This window comes from Zootoca vivipara, chromosome 4, assembly GCF_963506605.1.
Source record: "Zootoca vivipara chromosome 4, rZooViv1.1, whole genome shotgun sequence".
In the NCBI taxonomy this organism is placed as follows: Eukaryota; Metazoa; Chordata; class Lepidosauria; order Squamata; family Lacertidae; genus Zootoca; species Zootoca vivipara.
In genome coordinates, this window is record NC_083279.1 from 95,542,399 (window position 1) to 95,564,720 (window position 22,322).

The following is a 22,322-nucleotide window of genomic DNA, read 5'->3' on the forward strand; positions in this document are numbered from 1 at the left end:
TAGAGTGTCTGCTTTGCGCCTCCTCCAATCCCCAGGTAGGGCTGGCAGAACCCCTTGCCTGAAACCCTGGGCAGCTGCTGCCAGTCAGTGCAGACAACACTCAGCTTGATCCACCAACGTTCTGTAGAAGGCAGATTCCTACATCCCCCTCACCTGATCTCTTTGCTCATAGGCACCATCCCCTTTGTTTGGGAAGGTCTTTCTCACCTGTCCGATGGAGATCCGTCACCTGGAATGGAAGGATAATGGCTCAGGTGTATGTTCCTCCGAAGGCATAGGACCAAAGAGCATCACAGCTTGGTTCTGGCACCCCTTGGCCCATGTAAACAGGCCAGCAAAATAAAAATAAAAATAAAATAGGACACTCCCTTTGCTTTTGCGCTTGCCAAAGACAAATAAAAACCCTCCAGCCTCCAAGCCACAAAGCAAGAGGCGAGTGGGTTCGGCTTTGTTCCTGGTAATTATGATGCGCTTGGCATTAGCTGCTGGCAGCTGCCAAGTGATGGTTCAGGCAGGAGGAATCTCCCTGTCGCCTCTGCAGAAGGGAGGGCGTGAGGATGCAGAGGGAGAGTTCACCCAGGGGAGAGCTTAGAGTCAGCGGCCCATCTGGGAAAGCATCATTTGAGCATCATTTGAGCGAGAGCCTGGCAAATTTGCACGGAAAAGGAGAAGGTTCAGGGTGGGACGGCTCAGCTTAAGCCCGCTGCCTAGCGGCCCATCTGGGAAAGCATCATTTGAGCATCATTTGAGCGAGAGCCTGGCAAATTTGCACGGAAAAGGAGAAGGTTCAGGGTGGGACGGCTCAGCTTAAGCCCGCTGCCTAGTGGCCCTGGCAACAAAGGATTCCCGGTGCCTGCAGCCCCTGGTCCACCTCCCTGAGCCACTTCGCGAAAGCTAAGCGGAGATTTGAACCCGAGACCCTGCAGGCGACACTCAGCTTTATAGCCATTCTAGAATGGAGCTGGACCTCAGTGTCCGGGCTGAACGATGGGGGTGGAGACGCTCCTTCAGGTATACGGGGCCAAGGCTGTTTAGGGCTTTAAAGGTCATCACCAACACTTTGAATTGTGCCTGGAAACATACTGGGAGCCAATGTAGGTCTTTCAGGACCGGTGTTATATGGTCTCGGCGGCCGCTCCCAGTCACCAGTCTAGCTACCTTCAACGGCAGCCCCACGTAGAGCGCAAACGTGTACAATGTACATTTGCTGAGCTAGTCCCCATTACCATATCTATGCATACGCATTTTGATTCCGTGCAGATTCAATAAAAACCATTCCCCTCCTAAGACAGGTTTATGGGTTGACAGGAGCTTGGACACAGCAGTTTGTACATTGGTTACTTCAAGATTGGAATCACAGAATCACAGCATTGCAGAATAGGAAGGTACCCCCAAGGGTCATCTAGTCCAACCCCCGTGCAATGCAGGAATCACAGCTCAAGAATTCCTGGCAGGTGGCCACCCAAACTCTGCTTGAAATCCTCCAAGGAAGGAGAGTCCACCGCCTTCCGAGTGAGACTTTTCCCGTCAAACAGATTTCAGTGTCAGAAAGTTACTCCTAACATTCAGTTGGAATCTCCGTTCTTGCAATTTAAATTCATTGAATACTACAATGCACTTTATGTGCAGCTTCCTTGAGCTTGATCCAGAAGCTGCAGTTAGTGCAGAATGCTGCAGCATAATTTCTGACAAGGCCGGGGGGTGGGTGGGTTCCTCTGTCAGCATATAACATCACTGTTCAGAGACTTGTATTGCTTGAGCCAAGTTCAAGGTGTTAGTACAGGCATAGGCAAACTCGGCCCTCCAGATGTTTCGGGACTACAACTCCCATCATCCCTGACTATTGGTCCTGTTAGCTAGGGATGATGGGAGTTGTAGTCCCAAAACATCTGGAGGGCCGAGTTTGCCTATGCCCATAGCTGCCAAGTACCCCGTTTTCCCCGGGAAACCCCCGTTTTTACTTACCTTTTCCTGGTGGTCCCCCGTATCACTTTGTCTCCCGTTTTTCTCCGTTATTTTCTCCTGCCGGCGGCCTTTTTTTTTCTTTCTGATTTGCCCTTCTATGGGTACAAAAAATGGCCGCCGCCGGCTTCAAAAGTCACATCTACGCATGTCTGGAAGTGCATAGACGAGACTTCCGGTGTCGGCGGCGGCCATTCTTGGTGCCCATAGATGGGCGGAGCGACACCGGAAGTTGCATCGACACACTTCCTGACATGCGTACAAGCGACTTTCGAAGCCGGCGGCGGCCATTTTTGGTGCCCATAGAAGGGCAAAGCGACACCGGAAGTTACGTCGACGCAACTTTCGGTGTCACACGGCTGCCGGTCCCGGATTCTGCAGTCCGGGACTTGGAAGGTAAGTATGCCTGTGTTAGTATATAAAGCCCTGAACAGCTTGGAATCAGTTTACTCGTAGGATCGCCTTACCTGTATGTGCACATTCAATCTGCAGAACTTACACCATTAAAGGTGCCAAATAATATTTCACCCTTGTAAGAAATCAATCTTTTAGTGAGGCAGAACTCGCACTTGGAACTCCCTGCCTGTTGACACCCGTACCTTCATTGTACAGTGGTACGTGGGACTCACAACAACTTGGAACCCAAACACTGCAAACCCGGAAGCGTTCCAGTTTGTGAACTTTTTTTCCAGAAGCTGAACATGCTCCGTTTTGAGTGTTACACTTCCGATTTGAGTGTCTGTCTGTTTTTGCTACTTATTTTGCATTTTTTTGTTTTTGTGCTTCTTTGTTTTTGTGACTGCATGGAACCCAGTTCAGCTACTGATTGATTGTGTGACTGCAGTACATTTTTTATTGCTTTCATTTTTATGGATCAATGGTCTCGTTAGAAAGTAAAATTCATGTTAAATTTGCTGTTTTAGGGGTTGTTTTTTAAAGTCTGGAACAGATTAATCCGTTTTGCATTACTCTCTATGTAAAATGTTGATAGGTGTTTTAACCCGGTGTGCTGATTTTATTTACTGTATTTTTCGCTCCATAAGATGCACTTTTTTCCTCCTAAAAAGTAGGAGGGAATGTCTGTGCGTCTTATGGAGCGAATGCATGGTCCCTAGAGCCGAATTGCCCAGGGGCGAAAGGCAGAATGTGCTTTATTTTTTTAAAGAAAGAGCTAAAGGCTAACAAGAGGGAAAGAGAGTGTTGAAAGGACCCGCTCAGCAGCTGACTGCAAGAGATAGGGGAGGGATATAAGGGAGCTAGCTCCCTTCCCAGCCCCGCCCAGCCCCTTGCCCAGGCCTCAATTGTTGTCTGCAGAGGGAGACATGTGACTGGCTGATTAGATTATCTGTCTGGAAACTGTAGAAATAGGTCCCTTTCCTTTCCTAGAGAAGCTGCAGAACTGTGAGTTGAAGCCCATAAAAACAGGATTTTTTCCCTTTGCAAGGTAAGCTCAACAACTTTGAGCTGATCCTCAAAAATGGAGCTTTTCCCCTTTGCAAAAAAGATGCACAACTGTGAGCTGACCCCCCCCCCAAAAAAACATGGCTTTTCCCATTTGCAAAAAAGCTGAACAAAAAAGCTGAGTTGATCCTCAAAAAAATGGAGCTTTCCCCCTTTGCAAAAGAAGCTTCCTCAAATATTTAATGGGGGGGGCAAGGGCACCTAGGCCTCTAGGAGTTGGCTGCTATGCCTAGGACAATTCAAGAAAGCAAAATATTTTTTTTACCTTGTTTTCCTACTCTAAAAACTAGGTGCGTCCTATGGTCAGGTGCGCCCTGTGGAGCGAAAAATGCGGTATTTGCGAACCGTTTTAAAGAGCTGTTTTTAACCGGTTATTTTGTCCCTTTTTTTTTGCTTCTGTAAACCACTGTGATGTTTTATGAGAATCAAGCGGTCCATAAACCTTGGGGAACGAAAAGTAATCTGGTGCGATTGTAAATCCAGCAAAACATCTGGAGAACCCCCCCCCCGTTTTAAGAAACAGTGCATAAGCCTTGTGTTGCATCTTGACTCGGTTTCCCTACAGAGATCCAGGAAATGAGATTTGCTCCTATACATGGGATGTACTGCTTGCAGCCTATATTCTTAGCCCAGCCTCTAGTGGGGCCACCCGCTGTTCACCCCACAACTGCTTTTTGTCATGCAACATTCTCCCTCTCAGAGCTGCCTTTCCCATTGCTCTTAAGTCAGGCACCCCCAAACTGCGGCCCTCCAGATGTTTTGGCCTACAACTCCCATGATCCCTAGCTAACAGGACCAGTGGTCAGGGATGATGGGAATTGCAGTCCAAAACATCTGGAGGGCCGAAGTTTGGGGGTGCCTGTCTTAAGTGGTTTGTTGCGCCAGGGCGCCGGCCCCTCAGGGGCGCCCTAGCGAGTGGGGGAGCTGCACGGCTTTGCCGGTAGCCTCCCCTTTCCCTGCATGCCTGCCAGCTGTGCCCCGCCAACTATATGGCTGGCGGGTGTGCAGCTTCCTTCCCAAGCCTCCGCAGGAGGAGAGTGATCCCCGCAGAGGATACCGGGTAGACGCTGCGCCCTCCCAAGTCTCTACATCTGCTAAAGACGGCCCTGCTCCCGGTCGTTGTCCTCCTGCTGCTTCCTAGCAAAAGGCGGCACGTTTCTTCCTAGGCTGCCTTCTTGGGCACCCCGATGCCAGAGAGCATGTCCGCCATCATGTTTTCCTGCTTGATCACCGCCGCCCATAGCTGCCAAGTCTCCCGTATTCCCCAGGAAATTCCCGTTTTTCCAGCTGTTCCTAGCTGAAAAAACGGATTTTTTTGTTTTTCCCCGGTTTATTCTGGCGCGGCGGCCATTTTGGAACTGGGCAGAGCATGCTCAGAAGCGACTTTTGGTGCTGCTCTGCCCAGTTCCAAAATGGCTGCAGTGCGACTTCTGGCGCGGCGGCCATTTTGGAACTGGGCAAAGCAGCATCAAAAGTCACTTCTGAGCATGCTCCGCCCAGTTCCAAAATGGCGGCAGTGCTACTTCCGGTCTGCTACTTCCGGACCGGTCCCTTATTTCTCAGGCCGGAACTTGGCAGGTATGCCTCCGCCACGCTGGGGATCAGGGCAGTGGGGGAGGCAGGACATTTTCCACTTCCCCCTCCCTTCTTTTGGAGTTGCCGGGGGGGGTGGAGGGATCTTTGTACCCCGGCGCCATTGAGAAAGCAGAAAGATCAAAGCCATTCCACGTTCAGGCTTGTAAAATATTTCCAGTTAATGTCTCCCTTCTTCATGCTTGGAGCTGTTCTTCCTCTCCACATCAACCTACCTGCAAATCAGGATTGGGAAACCTCAAACGCATTGAAATTGGCCCCCCCAGGCCTCTCTATGTGGCCCCCGGCACCCCTCACAAGCCCTGCTTCTCACCCCCAAGCACCTTTGCCTGTCTGCAACACGTCCTTCCCCACTTTTGCTTCTGGCTCCGCCCACTAGTCACACGGCCCTTGGAATGTTGTCTAGATGGGCAATGCAGCCCTCAGATTTCAGGCTGGACATCTCCCCAGTGCCCAGAAGATTTCCAATCAATAAAAATATGGATAATAACCACGCTTCGCAAAGGCGTCACAACATACATCTTTAAATAAGTTCAGCTAACAATCGCTGCACCGAGGAGAGGAGAGGAAGACAGCGGGGGTTCCTTCCGTCACATGACCCTGCATGATGCTGGACTACAAATCCCATCAGCTGTAGCCACGCATGGTCTCCTGGATGATGGGACTTGTAGTCCGGCAACGCCTTTGAAGGCTATCTTCTAGTCTAATGGGCGGTCCAGCCAGGTGGGTCCCATCGCCAGATCACTCCTCGCAAACATGCCTAATCCTGCCCCACCCGCCCCCAATCCCATGATAGGCAAGAAAAGGGGTCACAAAAAAGGGGGAATATTTACAACAACGACAAAAATCAAAGAAACCCAGTCCAGCTTCAGTTTCCAGAGAGGCACCAGGCCACCCTCACGAAGTCCGTTGCATTAATAGTTCTGGAGAACGGAGTACAGTCCCAGGCTGTCCACGCAAGGACCAAGGAAGCGTCGGAAGGTTCCGGAGTCCCCCCAGCCGCTACTCCGCTGCCCCCTCAGTTGATACGAAGCTTCACCTCTCGGTGGTCCAGGGGAGTGACGACTTCATTGGCGTAGCCGTTCTCCGAGCACAACGAAAGCTCGTCCGTCGTCTCGATGCCGCTGTTGATTTCTGAGGAGGAAAGAAGAGAGGCCGTTGAAGTGCGGGGTGTTAGAAGGCGGAGGGGGAAGGATCTTAACAGATGCTGGGTTTCCTATAGGCCAGGCACGCCCAACTCCCAAGAGATTGTGATCTACTCCCAGTATAAAAAAAACTGGCAGTGATCTAATCTACCCATTGTCACTGGAGGGAGGAGGAGCATGCGTTTTGGAGAGAGCCTGGATTTCCCAGTTCATCATTTCTGGGTCTTTTGGCACAAGGCGTGAGAGCCCTGGGCTGTCATATGACCACTTGAAGCAGCGACTTTGCAAAACCTCGGGCTGGGTCTGTAATGTTTAAAAAAGACTTAGCCTTAGCCGCATGACAATGAATTTAAGGCGAGACTCGAACTTAAGACCCAAAGAAGAGCAGGACACCCCCCACAGGAAGTCACTTCTCGGCTGCAGATCCAAGTTACAGCTGCGTGGAATCTCACCTGAGAAGATGAGTTTCTCCTTCATGATGTTGACATCCCGGCTGGACCTTCGGACGGCGGCACTCAGCATGATCTGCTCGGGGTTGTAGCTGCGGATGCTGCCCATTCGCCACCTGAAATGGACAAGGAGAACGTCAGGAACCAAACGCTTCAGGCGCCCGACTAGGTTTCCAGGCAAGGAGCTCACAATCCATGGGCTCTTAGCTCACGAGGAAAGGATTCTGAACTATTCTCCTAGCACGGCGGCAGAGAACTCGTTTCCTTCTGTTTTGAAGCTCTGCAAGCCAGCCTGACCGTCTCAGGGGCAGTTCACAGAATAAAAACAAGTACTGTAGATAATTATCAAACAAAACAGAAAGAGAATAGCCTCCCCCACCTTCCCACAGACACATTTAAAAGGCTACAGAATATGAATCAGCCCAAGGCCTGGTTTTAGAGGATTTTTTTCGTCTGGTGCCTAAAATATATATAATGAAGGTACCAGGTTAAGCTCCCTGTGGAGAGCATTCCACAAAGAGGGAGCCGATAAATAATAATAATGCGATAAAACTAAGATAATAACGCAATGAAATCCAAAACAGCAACCATTAATGGCACATTTATTGAAAGCCCAATTAAAGCTATTTAGTTTAATTGATCCATTCATTTAATTGATGAACTCTCCCCGTTAAAGAGCGCAGGACTACCGTGCCTCGAGGACCCTGAGATCATCCTTTGGGGTCGTTCACCATGTGCCCCCTACACGAGGGGTCCGGAGGGTGGCAACATGAGAATGGGCCTTTTCTGCTGAGCCGAGCACAGATTCAGTGGCTGGGCTCCTCTCAAATTGGGGAGGGGGGGAGATAGTGGGAGGGGGCCTCAGCATGCTTTCAATGGAAATATGAGAAAGGACTGGAGATTAGCAAAAGTATTGCAAAAGGAGGCAGCTGCTCAATGACCAAACACCCCCTTCCCCTCCAGCAAAGCAAAAAAAAAAAGGTGCGCTGATCAGGATTCGATCTACTGGGAAGGGTGATGGTAAGCAAAACAGGCACAGGCAACTTAATCCCACCAAGGGAAACAGGAGTCGGAGTGAGTCGGAGATTCCCAGTTAATCACTTCTGGCTCTTTTGAGTCTCTGACACAACGCCTGAGAGCCCTGGGCTTCTCACATCACCACTTAAAAGCAGCGACTTTGCAAAACCTTGGGCCGGATCTCTATAATGTTTTTAAAAACGATTTATTTATTTATTTTAAATTAAGCCATCTAAAAAAGGTGCCCCTTATTGATTAATCAATCAGATTGTGTGTGTATACACACACACACACACACACACACACACACACATTAAATCAAATTAATAAAATTAGGCACACATATATAAAGGAGGCCCCTTCATGGATCAATGCCTTGTCGTGGCGAAGGGGCTTGAATAACTCAGAGAAGCTATGAGCTATGCCATGCAGGGCCACCCAAGATGGACAGGTCATAGTGGAGAGTTTTGACTAAACGTGATCCACCTGGAGAAGGAACTGGCAAGCCACTCCAGTAACCCTGCCAAGAAAACTCCATGGACAAAGACAACAGGCATATAAAAGTTATGACGCTGGAAGATGAGCCCCTCAGGTCGGAAGGCGTCCAACATGCTACTGAGGAAGAGCGGAGGACAAGTACAAGTAGATTCAGAGCTGATGAAGCGGCTGGGCCAAAGCCGAAAGGACGCTCAGTTGCGGATATGCCTGGAAGCGAAAGGAAAGTCCGATGCTGTAAAGAAAAATATTGCATAGGAACCTGGAATGTAAGAACCATGAGTGGAGGTAAGCTGGATGTGGTCAAAAATGAGATGACAAGAATAAATATCGACATCCTGGGCATCAGTGAACTAAAATGGAAGGGAATGGGTGAATTCAGTTCGGGTGACTATCATATCTACTACTGTGGGCAAGAATCCTGTAGAAGAAATGGAGTGGCCCTCATAGTCAACAAAAGAGTGGCAAAAGCTGTAATGGGATGCAATCTCAAAAATGACAGAATGATCTCGATACGAATCCAAGGCAGACCTTTTAACATCACAGTAATCCAAGTTTATGCACCAACTACCGGTGCTGAAGAAAGTGAAATTGACCAATTCTATGAAGACCTACAACACCTTCTAGAAATGACACCAAAGAAGGATGTTCTTCTCATTACAGGGGATTGGAATGCTAAAGTAGGGAATCAAGAGATAAAAGGAACAACTGGCAAGTTTGGCCTGGGAGTTCAAAATGAAGCAGGGCAAAGGCTAATAGAGTTCTGTCAAGAGAACAAGCTGGTCATCACAAACACTCTCTTCCAACAACACAAGAGACGACTCTACACATGGATATCACCAAATGGGCAGCATCGAAATCAGATTGATTATATTCTCTGCAGCCAAAGATGGAGAAGCTCTATACAGTCAGCAAAAACAAGACCTGGAGCTGACTGTAACTCAGATCATCAGCTTCTTATAGCAAAATTCCAGCTTAAACTGAAGAAAGTAGGAAAAACCACTGGGCCAGTAAGATACAATCTGAATCAAATCCCTTATGAATACACAGTGGAAGTGGGGAACAGGTTTAAGGATTTAGATTTGGTGGACAGAATGCCTGAAGAACTATGGATGGAGGCTCGTAACATTATACAGGAGGCAGCAACGAAAACCATCCCAAGGAAAAGGAAATGCAAGAAAGCAAAATGGCTGTCCAACGAGGCCTTACAAATAGCGGAGGAGAGGAGGCAAGCAAAATGCAAGGGAGATAGGGAAAGATACAGGAAACTGAATGCAGATTTCCAAAAAACAGCAAGGAGAGACAAGAGGGTCTTCTTAAATGAGCAATGCAAAGAAATAGAGGAAAACAATAGAATGGGGAAAACCAGAGATCTGTTCAAGAAAATTGGAGATATGAAAGGAACATTTCGTACAAAGATTACCATAATCAAGGACAAAAGTGGTAAGGACCTAACAGAAGCAGAAGACATCAAGAAGAGGTGGCAAGAATACACAGAGGAATTATACCAGAAAGATATGGAGGTCTCGTACACCCCAGGTAGTGTGGTTGCTGACCTTGAGCCAGACATCTTGGAGAGTGAAGTCAAATGGGCCTTAGAAAGCACTGCTAATAACAAGGCCAGTGGAAGTGATGATATTCCAGCTGAACTATTTAAAATTTTAAAAGATGATGCTGTTAAGGTGCTACACCCAATATGCCAGCAAGTTTGGAAAACTCAGCAATGGCCAGAGGATTGGAGAAGATCAGTCTACATCCCAATTCCAAAGAAGGGCAGTGCCAAAGAATGCTCCAACTACCGCACAATTGCGCTCATTTCACACGCTAGCAAGGTTATGCTTAAAATTCTACAAGGCAGGCTTAGGCAGTATGTGGACCGAGAACTCCCAGAAGTGCAAGCTGGATTTCGAAAGGGCAGAGGAACCAGAGACCAAATAGCAAACATGCGCTGGATTATGGAGAAAGCTAGAGAGTTCCAGAAAAACGTCTACTTCTGCTTCATTGACTATGCAAAAGCCTTTGACTGTGTCGACCACAGCAAACTATGGCAAGTTCTTAAAGAAATGGGAGTGCCTGATCACCTCATCTGTCTCCTGAGAAATCTCTATGTGGGACAAGAAGCTACAGTTAGAACTGGATATGGAACAACTGATTGGTTCAAAATTGGGAAAGGAGTACGACAAGGTTGTATATTGTCTCCCTGCTTATTTAACTTATATGCAGAATTCATCATGCGAAAGGCTGGACTAGATGAATCCCAAGCCGGAATTAAGATTGCCGGAAGAAATATCAACAACCTCAGATATGCAGATGACACAACCTTGATGGCAGAAAGCGAGGAGGAATTAAAGAACCTTTTAATGAGGGTGAAAGAGGAGAGCGCAAAATATGGTCTGAAGCTCAACACCAAAAAAACCAAGATCGTGGCCACTGGTCCCATCACCTCCTGGCAAATAGAAGGGGAAGAAATGGAGGCAGTGAGAGATTTTACTTTCTTGGGCTCCTTGATCACTGCAGATGGTGACAGCAGTCACGAAATTAAAAGACGCCTGCTTCTTGGGAGAAAAGCAATGACAAACCTAGACAGCATCTTAAAAAGCAGAGACATCACCTTGCCGACAAAGGTCCGTATAGTTAAAGCTATGGTTTTCCCAGTAGTGATGTATGGAAGTGAGAGCTGGACCATAAAGAAGGCTGATCGCCGAAGAATTGATGCTTTTGAATTATGGTGCTGGAGGAGACTCTTGAGAGTCCCATGGACTGCTAGAAGATCAAACCTATCCATTCTTAAGGAAATCAGCCCTGAGTGCTCCCTGGAAGGACAGATCCTGAAGCTGAGGCTCCAATACTTTGGCCACCTCATGAGAAGAGAAGACTCCCTGGAAAAGCCCCTGATGTTGGGAAAGATGGAGGGTACAAGGAGAAGGGGACGACAGAGGACGAGATGGTTGGACAGTGTTCTCGAAGCTACGAACATGAGTTTGACCAAACTGTGGGAGGCAGTGGAAGACAGGAGTGCCTGGCGTGCTCTGGTCCATGGGGTCACGAAGAGTCGGACACGACTAAACGACTAAACAACAACAACAAATATAAAGGAGGAGCCTCGCTTTGGCTTGCGTTTGTCATCTGCACTTTTTAAAAGCGCCTCCATTACACACACACACACACACACACACACACACACACACACACACACACTATCAAATACATATGCAAGATTAAGTACAAACACCAAAACCACAAACAAAGCAGCCACACACCACCCCAATTTCGTCTTCGTTGCACCTCCTAGTGGTCATTTAAATAACCCACCCAGGACCATCAAGGGATTTGATTTTGACAGGCCTGTGTGCCATAGCTGCCAAGTTTCCCGTATTCCCCGGGAAACCCCCGTTTTTCCTGCTGTTCCCAGCCGGAAAACGGATTTTTTTGTTTCCCCCCGATTTATTCTGGTGCGGCGGCCATTTTGGAACTGGGCACAGCAGCATCAAAAGTCACTTCTCCGCCCAGTTCCAAAATGGTGGCAGCGCTACTTCTGGTCTGCCGCTTCCGGTCCGGTCCCTTATTTCTCAGGCTGGAACTTGACAGGTATGCTGTGTGCTAACATCAGGTCTGCTGCCAAATCAATAAAAAAAATAGAGGAGTCTGCATTTGCTGCATGTGCACCCAGCCCCCTGCTGCTATCCCCACCCCAACGGGACTCTGAAACCAAAAGGCCTTCTTGCTGGGAGAATGGGCCGCAGCGCTTCCGGAATGAGAAGCCTGCAAGCAATTTTTGCATTTACAACTACCCCTTCCTATATCAGGGGCAGGGAACTGGTAGCCCTAGACATCAAGCTACAATTCCCATCAGCCCATGGCCAGAAATAATGGGAGTTATGGTTCAGTAGTACAGTGGTACCTTGGTTCTCAAACGCCGAAAACCCGGAAGTAAGTGTTCCGGTTTTCGAACATTTTTCGGAAGCCGAACGTCCGATGCGGCTGTCGCCTGTTGTTTCTGGGGCGCCTGCACCAATCAGAAGCCGTGCCTTGGTTTTCAAACATTTCAGAAGTCAAACGGACTTTCGGAACAGGTTAAGTTTGGCGCTTTGGTTTTTGCTATTTATTTTGCGTTTTTGTTTTTGAGGCTTTTTTGGTTAATTTGCTTTTGTGACTGCGTGGAACCCAGTTCACCTACTGATTGATTGATTGATTGATTGTGTGACTGCGGAAATGGATAGAAGGGCCCCCCCCATCCAAACAATGACTATCATCAGTGCAGGTAAGAAAAAATAATTATTTTTATTTTTATCATCTACAATACTGTCTTATTTACTATATAGTACAGTACATTGATTATTGCTTTCATTTTACGGATCAATGGTCTCATTAGCTAGTAAAGTTCATGTTAAATTGCTGTTTAAGGGGTTGGTTTAAAAGACTGGAACGGATTAATCCGTTTTGCATTGCTTTGTATGGGAAAGCGCGCCTTGGTTTTGGAGCGCTTTGGTTTTGGAACGGACTTCCGGAACGGATTAAGTTTGAGAACCAAGGTACCACTAGATGTGAAGACCCACAGGTTACAAATATTTAAAATATTTTATTTTATCATATTGTATTATTTTCTAAATTTGTATAGAGTCTCAGGGTGATTCACAACATAACACCACAAAATAAAAACAGAGTAAGTCTGGCCTGCCGCGGTCACACCCAGGCAGGTGCAAAAGGCTGAAAGTCCCCAAATTTAGCACAAGCCCAGTATGCTGAGAAGCACCTGGGGTTAGGTCCAGTACACCCACCCTCTCCCCCACCAGCCACCCCCCGTGGTGCGCAGGCTTGCTGGTGCAAAGATGCCAATTGCCCACAGCCCTCCTGCGCCCAATGCAGCCCTCGAAAAGCTAAAGGGAGTTGCTCTTCGTAAAAGGGAAGGAAAGAGAGAGGGTTAGGAAAGGAGGAGGAGGAGGAGGAGACACTGAGCTGATAAAAGCACGGACGTGTGCAGAAGCAGCCGGGATGAGTGAAGCAGGAAGATGACATCAGCCGAAACGCTTCTCCTTACTTCCCGGTCCTGCGATCGCTGATGTTCCCGCAAAGTTTCCCAGGCCACAGAAGAAAAGACTTGCACCCTCTTCTCCCAGTGGCTGACCAGATGTCTGGGGAAACCAGGGAGCAGGATTCGAGATTGCCTTATGGGACGCAGGTGGCGCTGTGGTCTAAACCACTGAGCTTCTTGGGCTTGCCGATCGGAAGGTGGGCGGTTTGAATCCCCGCGACGGGGTGAGCTCCTGTTGCTCCGTCCCAGGCTCCTGCCAACCTAGCAGTTCGAAAGCACACCAGTGCAAATAGATAAATAGGTATCGCTGTGGCGGGAAGGTAAACGGCATTTCCGTGTGCTCTGGCTTCCGTCATGGTGTCCCGCTGCACCAGAAGCGGTTTAGTCCTGCTGGCCACATGACCCGGAAAGCTGTCTGTGGACCATTGCCGGCTCCCTCAACCTGAAAGCGAGATGAGCGCCGCAACCCCATAGTCGCCTTTGACTGGACTTAACCGTCCAGCGGTCCCTTACCTTTACCTTTACACCAGGGCAGAATAGACACTACTGCAGGCGCCATTGGTGAGAACTCAACGGTTTAGTGTGGCAGCACCTGAACTTTGGAACTCCCTGCCTATTGATATCAAGGAGGCACCTTCTCCGCACTCTTTTCGTCGCCTGCTATAAACATTTCTGTTTGGACATGCCCACCCAGATGCTTAGGAAGCCGAGGTGATTTTAATCTGATTCAGTATTTTAACTTGAGGGCTGTGCCTTCTTCTCGATTTTATGGCTTTATCTTCTTGCAACCACTTTGAGGTTTGCTTCTTTCCTCTTTTTTATGGCCTGCGGTTTCCAGCAGCTGAGATTCAGACCGCAGAGACAGAGCGCAGCCTCCCATCACAGCCATTGATAGCCCTCTCCTCGATGAATTTGATTTAATCCTTTTTAAATCCATCTGGGTTGGTCGCTACTGATGCCTCTTGTGGAAGCGAGTCCCACAGTTTTAAATCTGCGCTGCAGAAAGAAGCGCTTTCTTTCACCCGTTTCCAGAATGCACAGCTTTGCACGAGTTCGAGAGAGAGGGAGGAAAGCTTTTTCTCTGTCTGTTTTCTCCGAGCCAAGCATACTTTTACAAACTACAAAAGCGCTGCGCACTCGCTGTGCGCCTTCAGCACATGGAAAAGCTGTTCCTTGCAGAGAAAAAGGGGAATAAGTGTGCCCCCCCCCAAAAAAGTTCAGAACCCATCTAGAGCTGATACATGCACAACACACACAAGTATTTTCAAGTGTGCCTCTTTCTGGAGAGATCCAGTGGAAGCGGCAACATTCCCCCTGACTTCCCCAAGCAAGATCCCACATGGTGGATCTACCCATCGCTTTCAGGCTGTCTTCCAATGCAGAAATGTGCAGCAGAGGAAAGCCGAGGCAGCGGATTCGAATCCTGCTCACGCCTACGGTCGCTTTGGTTACGTATACCATGAAAACACTGATATGCACAGAAACTATATATTTTTTAAAAAAGAAAATAAATAAAATAAATGAGAAAGGCAGAGACAGACCGATGAGAATGGTTCTCCGTAACACAACCAAACGTTGCTGGGAGATAATGTGTGGAGGTGGAACGCTTGGGTAAACGACAAAAACAAGGAATCGGGGCTCGGCTGCAAAAAACGGGGTAGGGTGGGGGAGGGGTTTGAATGCTCACCAGAAGAGAAGAAAAATGAGACCTCAGAGGCCAATTGAATAAAAATGAGAATGGGTTGAGGACATGGGGGACAGCCTCCATTTCAGCAGTGTGGGGCTGAGAAGAAAAAAAACCTCAGCTGCTCACAGTCCAGGCACACGAGGGGTTAAAGCAAGCTCCCCTCCTTTTCTGGTGCCTTTCTGGATTTTTGGACTACAACTCCCATCATGCTTGACGGCCGGTGGTGCAGATAGAGGAGGCCCAGTTAAAAGCCAACCTGCCCCAAAAGGAGATTTTGTGTGTACTTGGACAGGCTCGGTGAGTAAGAAGCTAAGAAGAGCTTGCTGGATCTGGCCAATGGCCTATGTAGTCCAGCATCCTGTCCTCAGTTGCTAGCCAAGTGCCTGTGGGAAACCCCCACAAGCAGGATTTGAACACAAGAGCAACTCTCCCCACCTCCAGCAACTGGTATTCAGAAGCATTGCTGTCTGCAACTGAGGCAGAACAGAGCCATCCTGGCTAGGAGCCCTCAATAGCTCATGAATTTTGTCTGTTAGTGGCCATCACTATCTTTGGAGGCTATATGAAGAGTGGGGCGTAAATCTTCCCAGTCGTTAAATCGAGAGCCGGCGGGGTAGTGGTTAGAGTGCCAGGCTAGCACCTGGGGTTGGTCTAGAGGACCCTCCAGGGGTCTCTTCCAACTCTCTATTATTTTTATACATGCATTAAACAAACAAACGGCACACATTTCAGGGGTTGCCATCGTAAGGGACGCTTGGAGTTGTGCAACCGAGTTCCGCGTGCTGAAAAATCCCCGCCAAGTACATTTCATGAGCTGGAGGGTCTCCCCCCCCCTTTCTTTTAACTTCTAGAGGGTTTTTAACGGTCTTCTGGAAACAACCCTGCTTTTTAACCCAATTTTGCAGCAGTGTTTTTTTGTTTTTTTTAGGGAGGTGGGAAGGAAGGAAGGAAGGAAGGAAGGAAGGAAGGAAGGAAGGAAGGAAGGAAGGAAGGAAGGAAGGAAGGAAGGAAACGAAACAGACGAAAGGTGGGATGAGGAAGAAGGCATCAGAAATTACCTGATTATGTGATAGCTGTAAAGATGCCAAAATGCAGCAGCAGAGAGAGCGAGAAAGAAAGAGAGAGAGAGAGAAAGAGAGAGAGGAGGAACATGCAACAAGGTCAGAGCAGTAAGAAAACAAACCAAGGAGGCAGAAGGCCCCTCCTTCGAGTCCATCATTCCTCCCCAGGGAGCAAGGCTACCGATGCAGAGTCAGGACAAAGGAGATTTAACTGCTGGCGTGGAAGACTCAGAATCCGTAGCACTGGGTCTCTGGGCCAATCCCCTCTCATCCAACTAGCTAGCTGCAAAAAGTTGGGAGAAGACTTCCTACCCCAACCCCAGGTGATAGCGTGTTGGATACCTGCGTCCCTTCAGATGTTGCAACTCCCATCATCCCTGACCAGCTGGGGTCCAAAAAACACACCCCACCCCTGACCTAGGGCACCCTGCGTGAATATCGCTTGCCCAAACTTTGCTCGAAAGGGGTTGTGGGAGAGGATTCTAGTCAGCTCCCTCGGCGGCGAACTGCCCTCTCTTGGAATTCACCCGGGAGAGCAGCTGGAAAACAATTCTCTCCTCTCCTACCCCGGCTAGATGGGAAGGTGGAAGAATGGCTGCCCTCTCGTCTTTCGAAGCATCTACAAATTTTGCCTATGTTTCCTCCTTCCCCCTCACTCTGTGGATCTTTGCTTCTCTAGTGAGGTTACTTCTACGCTGGCTAAGGATTAGCAGCTAGAAACCCACCGGGCAGTGGGTTGTTTTAAGGTGTCTGGATTGAGGCAGGGCCGTCTTAAGCGCCCCTCGCGCCATGGTGCGCCGGATCTCTCCGGTGCCCTCCCGCCCCGTTTCCCAGCGTGGCGGGCGGGCGGGCAGACACAGCGCGATCTCTCCGGCGCCCTCCCGCCCCGTTTCCCAGCGCAGTGGGCGGGTGGGCGCAGCGCGCAGCTGCACGGCGGACCGGCCGGCCAGCGGGTGGGCGCAGCTCGCGGCGCCCTCCTGGCAGGCCGGCGCCATGGTGCCCTGCGCCACCCAGCCTATACGTAGGGCCAGCCCTGGATTGAGGTGCCGGCCTACTGTTCTTTAGGGCCTTTCTGAAGTCAACCTCCAAGTAAACCAGCAGCTGACCAGAGCCCTCATCCTGGCATTATATTTTCTCTCCTCTGAGTTCTTCCTGACTACATGCCCGGGACTCCAACACAGCATCTTTTACAGGCTTACTGTGACTTCCCAGGCCTCAAGAATTACCTGGGAAATAAACGAGTGGCAGGCATCATGCTAACTAATCCTGTGTTATTCATGACCCCCTCACTAAATCCTTGCTCAGCCGTGAACTCACTACAACTAATTTGGGGGATACCTTGACCTCCGTCTAAATCTCACTCCAGAGCCCAGGATGGACCACCCCAAAAGATTTATTTAGAGAGGCGCGTGGTTTTGTTCCTCCTGGATCACCTCAGCAAGGAAAGTGTGGCGTGGTGCAGATCGCACATGAAATAATGACCATTAAAATCCCTGCATGTAGAAAACTGGTGTGTCAGGGAAGAGGAGTGGGCTAAGAAGCCTGACGTGCTAGCTTTCTACATGCGGGGGGAGATTCAGAAGCGAGGGCCTTGTCAAACAAAACATCTTAGAGGTGGTGCATGCCACCTCCCTCCCCCCAACGTTTTCGGGTGGCGCCTTGGTTACAGATGTGGCATGGTGCCCACTTCCTCTCTCCCCTACCACCCTGGAAATGTAAGAATTGAGCAGGAGGAGAAAAGGGCCTGGGAATTTCTCCCCGCTACGACCCTCTCAACACGGAGGCGGTCCCTCCCCATTCAACCCCTGCCCTCTCGATCTACTTACAGGACCAGGGTGGCACCTCAAAGGAGCGCCAGCCCCATTGCTCCTCCATTGTAGGAAACTGGGTCAACTTCTAAAGGGTTGTTGAAAAGGTTCCAGTGCCCTTAAAGGTGCCTTTTCAGACATGGGTTTGTTGTTGTTTTTTTGTGCGGGGGGGGGGAGAATAACTCTGCAAAACCACTGCCCGCAGTTACTTACTTCTGGAATATAAAAACTCCTACGATTACCACGAACGAAACGAGGTCGGCGGTTATCCAGATTAGATAGTATTCGTCCGGAGACTGGAAGAGGAAAAAGAGGATGCAGTTGGCTTAATGCAATAATTAATAGTTTTTCTCTCTCTCAATGTGGGGATGCAGAGTTCTGGTTTCAGATATATTTGAGACATTTGTTAGCAGGCAATGAAGCCAGTTCTCTCGGTGACGCAAGATAATGGCAGCATGGCAGCAATATAAACACATACAAAGGGGGGTGCAATAACATAAATAGGGGCAAAAAATAAAAATGCATAAAACTCTCTCGTCGGAGAGCTTCCCTCCTCCCCCTGGTGGCTTCCAAATGTTTCAACTACAATCCTCATCTGGATTTGGCTCCCTGGCCCCTATGAGCGTAAGGGAACCTTAACAACATAGCAGTTAAAATGAAAAGCCTTCTTTTGTGTCCAGGGCAGCTGTTCACCAGCTCCATCTGGTACGCAGGCTGAGACCCTGCCTGCCTGCCGACTGTCTTGCCAGAGTGGTGCATGCTCTAGTTATCTCCCGCTTGGACTACTGCAATGCGCTCTACGTGGGGCTACCTTTGAAGGTGACCCGGAAACTACAACTAATCCAGAATGCGGCAGCTAGACTGGTGACTGGGAGCGGCCGCCGAGACCATGTAACACTGGTCTTGAAAGACCTACATTGGCTCCCAGTACGTTTCCGAGCACAGTTCAAAGTGTTGGTGCTGACCTTTAAAGCCCTAAATGGCCTTGGTCCAGAATACCTGAAGGAGCGTCTCCACCCCCCATTGTTCTGCCCGGACACCGAGGGCCTTCTGGCGGTTCCCTCGCTGCAAGAAGCCGAGTTACAGGGAACCAGGCAGAGGGCCTTCTCGGTGGTGGTGCCCTCTCTGTGGAACGCCCCCCATCAGATGTCAAGGAAAGAAACAACTACTGTATCTGACTTTTAGAAGACATCAGAAGGCAGTTAAACAACTACAGTGGTACCTCGACTTACGAGTAACTCGACGTACGAATGTTTCGAGTTACGAAGAGAGTTCCGTCCGCCATTTTGGATGCGGTTTAGATAGGATATTTTCGACTTCCGAATTTTTAGATAGGATTTTTCCGACTTATGAATTTTTTAAATTCCCCCCCATTGGCTTCGACTTCCGATTTCTTTGACTTCCGAAGGTCCGTTCGGAACAGATTAAATTCGTAAGTTGAGGGACCACCGTATTTGACTTTTAGAAGATATCTAAAGGCAGCCCTGTTTAGGGAAGTTTTAAATGTTTGATGTTTTATTGTGTTTTTAATATCCTGTTGGAAGCCGCCTAGAGAGGCTGGGAAAACCCAGCCAGATGAGTGGGGTATGTATGTATAAATGAATAATTCCTTCTCTTGCAGTAACAACACCAGGAGTGAAGCAGTTTCAAAACCTGTGTCCTTAATTCACAGTGCTAGAACCAAAAGAAAGGGGGGCTTACGCCATGGCATCTAGAGGTCTTCTGTGGCTCCCAAGATCCTTCAAAATTCATTTTTAAAACAGGAAACTTTTTCAATTTAATTGACGACTTATATGAGCTGCCTGACGCCATCAAGCCAAAGTGAATTGTGGCCCTCAAGTTCCCCCCCCCAAAAAAATAGTTCCGTATCTATATCCATTGATCAATCAATATATGTGATCATTCCCCTAGGCTTCCTGCTGCATTGCCAAAAGGTTTTCATGACCCCCTACCCGATATTTGCTTTTTTTTAAAGGGCCATGCTCACTTTTAACACTTCGACCACATCTATTTTGACACTCAGTCGCCAGAGTATTGGCCACAGGTCCAGTCAGCCCTTGGTCAGGAGAACCATCCCTGATACAAAGGGATTTTGCTTATTAATCTACCGAACTAACCAATAAGACAGGTGCTCAAATAAATGCCTGCACATGAATCAAGAATCAAGCACTTTTGCAACCACTAGATGGCGCCCTGGGCCACTAAACTGGTAGCTGCAACAGGAGAAGTCACAAGCCCCGTCAATTTGCTTTGCCCTTTTAATCAACGAATGGATTTGACCCGAGTAGAGGTTTAGCCCCTTTCTGTTTCAGTAACAAGAAGTATATAATCGTGTGCATGTGTGTAGGAGCAAGAAGACACCGGCAAGTAAGCCCTGTATGAACCGCAGCCTCTTCTATGGTGTTTCGAGGCCCAATTCAAAGTGCTGGTTTTGACCTATAAAGCCTTATGCGGCTCAGGACCCCGAAACCTCAAGGACTGCCTCCCACCCCATAAGAACTGGCCCAGATCCTGTGATCATCCTCTGAGGCCCTTTTCCCTGAGCCCCTCCGTGGGAGGTTCAGCGGGTGGCAACAGGAGAGCAGGGCCTTTTCGGCGGTGGCTCCTCATTTGCGGAATGCTCCCCCCCCCCGGGAGTCTCACCTGGTGCTCTCTAGTCTAGCTTAAGGCACCAGGCAAAACCTTTCCTTTTTACTGAAGCTTATTCCCTGTTGAGAGAGCAGAGCGGGGAGAAGGACGGGCCTTAAAAGGTGCAGAAGAATTCTTCTTCCTCTGTCATGAATTTGTCTGATCCTCTTTCAAAGTCACCCAAGTTGACAGCCATCCCTGCCTCCTGTGGCAGGGAGTTCCCCAGTTTAACCCTGTGAAGAAGGGCTTTCTTTTATCTGTCCCGGATCTTGCCGTTGGATGCCCGCAACCTGGCAGGCCTGTTCCAGCAGGCTGCTTCTCCTCCTGACGTTCTGTAATGGTGTGGGTAGCTTCCTCACGAGTAAGTGGTTCCAAACCCCGCGCTTGGTTTTTTTTACAGGGTTTTATTAGATACATATGTACAAGACAGAGCATCAAAAAGCATGACTGTACTAATCAGATTCAGAATCCGGAAGTGCCCCCCCTTCGTGACTTCCGCCAGCATAACCCCCGGGGCACCCTGAACCTCCTCCATTGGTCCCTCCTCTTTCCCCCCTCCTCCACTAGAGGTGCTCAGCTGAGGGACCCGTGCTGTAGCTCCTGGAGCCTCCTCCTCTTGACTGCTTGGGTCCGCCCTCTGCAACTATCCCTCTGGAGCTCCCATCTCCGCAACATCCCTAAGGGTTTTCATCTCCTCCCGAGTCCCAGTCCCATCTTCCGGGGGAAGCTGCCAGGCGCTAGGGCCCTGGGGCTCTGGCAGCGTCCCAGAGCCCTCGCTCTGATCCACCAGGCTCTCTGCTGACCCCTGGTGGTCCCCTGACACGTTCACACGCCTGGAAACAAACGGACGCACAGCCAAAACCCTGCTTACCATCATCCAGACGGGGGAACGCAGCCTACTGAGGACGCGAGAGTTGTCGGAGGTGACAGACTGGACCCCGGAGCACCACAGCACAGAGAAAAGCCAAGGCTCGTTCACAACGTACAGGTTGACGCTCAAGTTCGCCGCCGCGTATTCCCTGTCGAGAGAGCAGAGCGGGGAGAAGGACGGGCCTTAAAAGGTGCAGAAGAACGTAAAAATTGTATTTTCGGGACGCTGTCGGGACGCTGGGTTCTGGCTGGTCCCGGATTCTGCCGTCAGAGAACAGAGAACTTTGGAGAACAGAGGCCGTGTTAGCGCAGCATCACTGGCTAGCCCGCACCGGCTGAGGCAGCACTTTTTTGAAGTCTTCTCCAGCTTTGGGAAGGAGGCAGGTAAAGATAAAACGTAAAGGACCCCTGGACGGTTAAGTCCAGTCAAAGGAGACTATGGGGTTGTGGCACTCATCTCGCTTTCAGGCCGTTTGTCTGCAGACAACTTTCCGGGTCATGTGGCCAGCAGGACTAAACCGCTTCTGGCGCAACGGGACACCGTGACGGAAACCAGAGCAGCGCACGGAAACCTCATTTACCTTCCCGCCGCAGCGGCGCCTATTTATCTACTTGCATTTTTGGCGTGCTTTCGAACTGCTAGTGAAAAAACAAGCAAACACGACGAGGCTGAGCCGCAAAAATTTCTCATCCGGCTGCAAAACAAACGCCTTTGCTTGCTCCAGATCTACGTCCCCCTGAAAAATTATTCCAGCCTGTGCCCCAATCGGGAAACCGCAACCACGCATTGTTCTCAGAAAGTGTCCCGGCCAACGTCCATCCAAAGATAAGACGGACAGATCAAAGGCTATTAATGGGCTGCTTTTTGCGCACAAAGTAATTTCTGAAATAAAAACCAGGACCTTGGACTTCTTCACAGCTCCATGGTAACAGCAGCTGCTGCTGGAGAGATAAGGAGTGTGGCAAGTGGTTTGGAGCTCGTCTCTAAAAATGCCCAAAGAGGATATTAGAGGCAGCCTCACAAAAGCCATCCATTACATTCCAGGCGTGCAATTGTCTCCGCAGGCCCTCAGTCATCATTAGGCACCCCTGTCAAAAGGCCTTTCCCTCCACC

The 22,322-nt window shown here is 49.3% G+C and overlaps 1 protein-coding gene across 3 annotated transcripts in view; it reads right to left on the reverse strand.

Moving 5' to 3' along the window:
• Positions 1 to 5,524: 5,524 nt before the first annotated feature.
• GDPD5 (glycerophosphodiester phosphodiesterase domain containing 5) overlaps positions 5,525 to 22,322 on the reverse strand; it is a 176,488-nt gene continuing 159,690 nt past the window's right edge. For all 3 annotated transcript variants that reach the window (XM_060273933.1, XM_060273932.1, XM_060273931.1), the window contains 4 exons: positions 21,210 to 21,357; positions 17,924 to 18,006; positions 6,614 to 6,726; positions 5,525 to 6,150 (listed from right to left, as the gene is read on the reverse strand). In XM_060273933.1, the coding sequence (XP_060129916.1) occupies positions 6,035 to 6,150; positions 6,614 to 6,726; positions 17,924 to 18,006; positions 21,210 to 21,357 (460 nt within the window). In that variant the 3' untranslated portion in view covers positions 5,525 to 6,034. The remainder of the gene's footprint in view (positions 6,151 to 6,613; positions 6,727 to 17,923; positions 18,007 to 21,209; positions 21,358 to 22,322) is intronic.